The 6,069-nt window shown below is 41.1% G+C and overlaps 1 protein-coding gene across 3 annotated transcripts in view; it reads left to right on the forward strand.

Moving 5' to 3' along the window:
* The window catches only part of PAK1IP1 (PAK1 interacting protein 1), a 210,541-nt gene that overhangs the window by 179,863 nt on the left and 24,609 nt on the right, over nt 1–6,069 (forward strand). For all 3 annotated transcript variants that reach the window (XM_078688087.1, XM_078688088.1, XM_078688089.1), the window contains exon 9: nt 2,585–2,711. In XM_078688087.1, the coding sequence (XP_078544213.1) occupies nt 2,585–2,711 (127 nt within the window). The remainder of the gene's footprint in view (nt 1–2,584; nt 2,712–6,069) is intronic.

A 6,069-nucleotide genomic window follows, 5' to 3' on the forward strand; every position in this document is an offset into this window, starting at 1 on the left:
GGTGGCACACTAAGTGCTGCAGCCCTTATGGGTCTTCTCTGGTCACTATGCCCTGGGTACCTAGAGTACCATTTACTAGGGGCTGACAGGTGTCTAGAGATGCCAATAGGGTTTTAGCTTCAACACGGTTTTAGGGAAGGAACCCAGGCCCTCGGCACCTGGTTGGCAAGAGCCCAGGGCACACTCAGTCAAAGCACATCAGCAGTTCAGCAAAAAGTGGGGGCATACCAATGCAAGAAAGATGACACTTTCTCACAGAGACCTAAAAATGAACATTTTTGTAACAATGTTTTTAACATGGGCCACTTTAAATCGGATGCTCTGCACACATCTGCCATCTAGTGTCGGATGTGGATGTCACAAGTTGTTTTTCTTCAAAGAAGTTGAGGTTTTGAAGCATCTCGTGATCCCGTCCCAAAATGTACCAGGACAAAAACTCCACCTCGCATTTCTTTTCTGCCATGGAGTTCGGGCATACCAGCTCTAGAACTTTAAAGCTGCTATCAACATCCTTGTAACTGCAGTGACATAAATTGAGTTTTAGGTTCTACAGGTCCACTTCCACTGGTGACAATTCAAATTAGACCAAAACTGGGAGGTTATTTCTAGGTGCTAGATTATATAAGAACAACTGCTACAAGAGTAGATTAATTTGAAAATGCCCTTCCAGTTTTGCCCTAAGAGTAATTTCAGCCTGACAGGCTGTTAAAAATTAAGACTATCCCCTTCAGTTGAGAGTGGGACAGGGTGCACTACACATTGGTCTTCAGATCGGAATACCTTCGAGAGAACTTAGTTGGTACGGGACACCCAATGATAATCCCCGCTTGGAGAACAGGAGCAAAAGTATCAAAACTCTCCTCCGTGAATTCCGACATGGAGGAACAGCAGACATCATGAGCCCTAGAGCAATTTGCATGCAGGGCAAAGGCAGCACTGAGGAAAAAGAGTCTTGTAGGAGGATGAGCACTGCTTTCAGAGCTGGACTTCAGGTCCCAAAGACTGTGGCCAAGAGGTCTCAGCAGTCTGCTTCTGCCACTCCCCCGAGCCTGCTCAGCACCAAGAATCACCCTTAACACTCGAAAGCCTTGAGCCAAACACATCATGGCTCAACTCCAAGCCAAGGCTTCTAGACCGCAAGGTGATGAGCTGACAGTTTAAATTCATAAATAGGCTTTAAAGCTGGCACAGACACATCTCAACTCTTGCCATGGTGTCGAGTGGCACAACGCCAACCAACAAGCTTCCAGAGGTGACTGATGTCGGCCCCTTAAGAATAGGAAAATCCCTCGAGGAGGCCATCTTGGAAGAGCCTCCAATACTACCCAATTCCCATGCTGCAACAAGACACCAGCCTCACACAACAGCCACCACCAAGCCCTATTCCTTCTCCACAATCCCCACACAGGTCAATTGCACAACAGGACTCTGCTCATACTCGCACTTAGACCACGACAGCCAATATGACCCACAGGACTCATACTTTGATCCTGTCTCATCAAACAATGGGGATGACAGTGCTGACTCCCAGTATGACCTTGAGCCATTTCCAGAGAAGGCTTTGCCCTCTGATTACATGACAGCCTAACACACAGTCCTTCAGAGAGCAGCTGATCACCACAAGGTCAAGCTTCATGTGGGTTGGGGGACATTATCTAAGACTGAAAGGTCAGTACAATTCATGCTTTACTAAGTGTGCAACTAAGATGTTTAATGAACTAGTCACGGTCAGGGTGGTTGCACCCAGAATTGTGAAACAGTACATAGCTGCCCCAACAGGGGCACCTCGCCAGTTCTTTAAGTCTCCTCTCCGGTATCATTGGGAGGAGATGGTGCAGCTAGTCCAGTATCTCCACTAGGTATACCATAAATGAGGTAAAGATCTAGTCCAAAAAGGCTAAATAATATCTAATGCAAATATTTGCTGCACATTAGATGCAACTTTCAATCCTTCCTTGCATGCCATGTTGCTTGTTTTTTCTAATTAATGTTTGCAATTACCTTGGTGGCAACAATACACCTAAATTTGTTTGCGTACAGGTTTTCTTGAATGAATTGAAAACAATTTTTTGATTTGTATATGGTGTAATTTAAATTTACTGTAATGTAGATATTGTTGTTGGCAGACTCATTTCTCCTTATTTGGTTTATCCATTCCCCACTTGAGTGAGTTTTTGTTTGTACGGATGTGTGAGGTATGATTGTGAAACGCTTGAGTAATGTGTAGTGAAGGAATGTGTGATTTTTGTCAATGTCTAGTGTCCATTTCCACTGTTGGTTTATAATTTAATTGTGATTCTTGTTTGAATTTCAAATGACCTTTTAGAGAAGATTGGTTTAAATAAAGAGCTATTAAATAGCATTTGGTCGCATTGTACATTCGCCTTTGCAGTCCAGGAAACTTGGGGTTTAAATTCAGATATCCGCATTGGCATTTTTCTTGTTGTTCTACTTTATTGGGCTCAGCCTTGCTGATTAGAGCCTCACCCTGTCTTGTTACTAGCATAAAGGAATTGTAGCAACTTTCAGATGAATGAATGCAAAAGAAAATAAAGTGGTCCTAAACCAATCGTTGTTTTTCCAGATCCAGGAGCCACCATCCTTGTTGTGTGAAGTAGACACTTCTGCCCGACTAACATGCCTGTGTGTATGGCTCGAAAAAGCACAGGAAGAAAAAGAAACAGTCGACACATGCACACAATCCACTGCAGGTATGTGGCGTTGATTGTTGTGGCAAAATTGCTTCTGTGTACTTGCTGTAATTCATTACTAAGCCACCCTTTTTTATGTCAAAATGTCAATTTAATAGCAAACCTGCTCAGGTCTGTATGAAAGCAGACAGTAAACAAGGACTTGCCTTGAATACAGAACACATTTTTCCAACATTTTGTTTTGTTCTTAGCCTTCCTAGATTCAACAGACTTGCAGACAGTGTCAAATATATTGTGATAACCTTTGTGTAAGGGTACCATGTACAAGGTGGATGAATAGCTCCATGTATTTCTTTTGAGGCCATAAGCATGAGTATGAATCTGGAGATTGAGGCTGCCCAGCCTGACCACGCAACACTATGGGTAACACTACAGAGACACAGCCTAGAGGCAGAGGGAACACTGCCGACTTTCTATAGCAACAACTCTAAAAATGTATGTGTCACTGTAATTAGCTGAGAGAGAGGGCCTGATATGAGACTATTTAATGGATTAGGCATGGTGGGTTTGCCAAGAGCTAGACAGGTAGACAGAAGCTAGGTTTCCCTAGAAGAAGTGGGGATTTCGTCTGAAGAAAAAACATTCCGCTTCCTTCTAAAACTAGCAGAAAAGAGGGTGCAGAGATAGTTGATGACTAGAATCTGCGAGTGTGTGTAGAAGTGTTGGTGGTGGGTATACCGAGGAGTTAATGGGGCTAACGTACTCTTCACCTCTAGCCTTCGCCCATATTAATCTTTGAAGACCGTGTAAACCGGACACAGGAATTTGGCGTATCTTCTCCAATACTTCTCTCTATCACTCTGTTGTATTCTGAGTCCATATCTTAAATTATTGGAAGATCCATTCGTTTTCATTTCGGTTTTTCTGTGTCAGGCATTTTTTGACCTTTGCATCCTGGTAATATCACAACTGATATGAGTTTTATCCCCAAAATAATTATAAAATACTCGCATTGTTATTTCAACAGCAGAGGTCGCAACACTTGACCCTCAAACATATGAATCAAAAGAACCCACTCCCAAGATCCAATTTAAATAAAATTGCCTCAAATTCTAGCTCTGCGCTAGTGTAGGAAGCTGCTTCAGAGGAAAAGTGATATAGATAAACTAATCTCAACTTTACAAAGCAGGGAAGTACAACATGCTGAGGCAATAATATGCGGTCAATCAGATCAGGATCAACTATTACTTCTTTTACCGGATGCTAGAATAGAAATGAAAAAGATATTTAGGGAGAAAATTGCTGATGCTAAGGTCCAAACTAAAATTAAGGCATTCATAAGTGCAGATATTACTGTCCATAGTCATACTAAAGCGATTCTGGAACAGTTCTCACTTTTCTATCAGAACCTTTACTCATCCTTAGTTACCGTCGATGCAGGAAATGTTATACAATATATTACAGAGAGTAATCTTTCGGCTCTAAGTGAAGACGAGGCAACTTCGTTAGATAATTCTATTTCGCTGGAAGAAATAGCAGCAGCTATTTCTTCGTTACCTTCAGGCAAAGCCGCAGGGGTAGATTCTCTGCCAATTGAATTTTACAAGGTGTTTAAAAACACTTTGCTAGCACAATTTAGCTTAGTTATTCAACAGATTGGCATAGATAGTATGACACCGGAGTCGTGGAACATGACCCAGATTGTTTTTTTTCTTAACACCATGCGTGCGGCGCATTTTCCCGCTGAGCGCTGAAGTTTTTAAAAACCCGCGGTTCATGACGAGCTCAGCTCGTCATGAGCGTACGAGAGGTGTATTGGGGCATTCTATTATGCAGAAAAAGAGGGGGGTGGGTCTCGGTATGATTCTTTTAGATGCCGAAAAGGCTTTTGACAAGATTGGGTGGGAATTTCTATGGGCTACATTAAGTGCATTCGGTCTTGGGAGACAGTTTAGGCAATGGGTCCATGCCTTGTATCGCAAACCAAGAGCTAAGCTCTCATATTCTGGGGCATACTCTATACCATTCGATATTTTATGCGGTACAAGACAGGGCTGTCCTCTCTCCCCGTTGTTGTTCGCCCTTTACATAGAGCCGTTTATACATACTTTACAAGCTGATAAGAACATTAAGGCATTAAAGACCACTTTTAGCAGCTTAAAAATAACCGCATACGCGGATGATTTGGCAATCTTTTCCACAAATCCTGTAGAAGCTGTTCCAGCTATTGAGAGGCAAGCAACTGGATTCGGATTAGTTTCAGGATATAAATTAAATATCAATAAGACACAGGTGCTTTTGAATTTGGAATCTAGCCCTCCAATTTTGGGGAGCTGTGCTTCTGCTATGTACTTAGGGGTCACAATTTCTGCTAAAATAGGTCAAATAATATCTCTAAATTACACTCCTTTATTAACTGAAACTGCTAAAATCTTAAAAACATGGCATAAACTCCATATAGTGCTTATGGGGAGATGTAATTTAATAAAAATGAAAATACTCCCCAAATTTCTATATCTGTTCAGGTCCATTCCTTTACGTCTTTCTAATATATATTTTTTTTAATTGGATGGAATCCTGAGTTGTTTCATTTGGGGCTTTAAGAAGGCTCGCCAGGCTATTGACTTGCTCAAATTACCTTACAAAAATGGTGGTCTTGGGTTATCAGATTTTAGTTTTTATTTTTGGTCATCGTTTGCAGGACTTTTTCGTATTCTTTTGGGGAATGATCAGAGGGATTCTCTATATCGACTGATCCTGCGGGATGACAGCTCATTTTTTTAATACCGTATTAATGATCCAAACTACTTTAAACGTGTTAAATTTAAGACCATTAGAGATAGTGTTTTTATATGGCGGGCTATGGGCGTCAAATGTACTCTGCCTGTAATTCATACTAAGCTCCCACTCTGGGGGAATCCAATGCTGCCAGAAATCTTTCAGGATAATAGAGGCAAATCGTGGTCTAAGTATGGGATCGTATATCTGGGTGATATGTATGATGTTAGAGGAATTAAATCATTTGAAGCGTTACAATTCCAATATAAATTGCCTACTAATCATCTGTTTAAATATGTACAGATAAGGGATTATCTCCAGAAAAATGTTGATCTAAACTTTATTACAAAATCTTTGATTTGGGATCTTTTGTATGAGGAGAAAACAATCTCTTATAAGTAATATGTATAAGTTGCTGACCAGTTTTAAAATTGATGGGTGTGAAAATTTAGCATTACAATGGCGTCAAATGTTGAATTTGGATATAACATCTGGTATGATTGCACAAGCTTTGGGCAATATTGGTGATTCAATCCACTCTGTGAGTTTACAACTACAGCAATTTCGTACAATTGGTATGCTGTACTATACAACCGAAAGGATTAGTAGATGGGCAGGAGGGCATAGTGGAGGGGAGAAG

This window comes from Lissotriton helveticus, chromosome 4_1 (genome assembly GCF_964261635.1).
Source record: "Lissotriton helveticus chromosome 4_1, aLisHel1.1, whole genome shotgun sequence".
Taxonomy (NCBI): domain Eukaryota; kingdom Metazoa; phylum Chordata; class Amphibia; order Caudata; family Salamandridae; genus Lissotriton; species Lissotriton helveticus.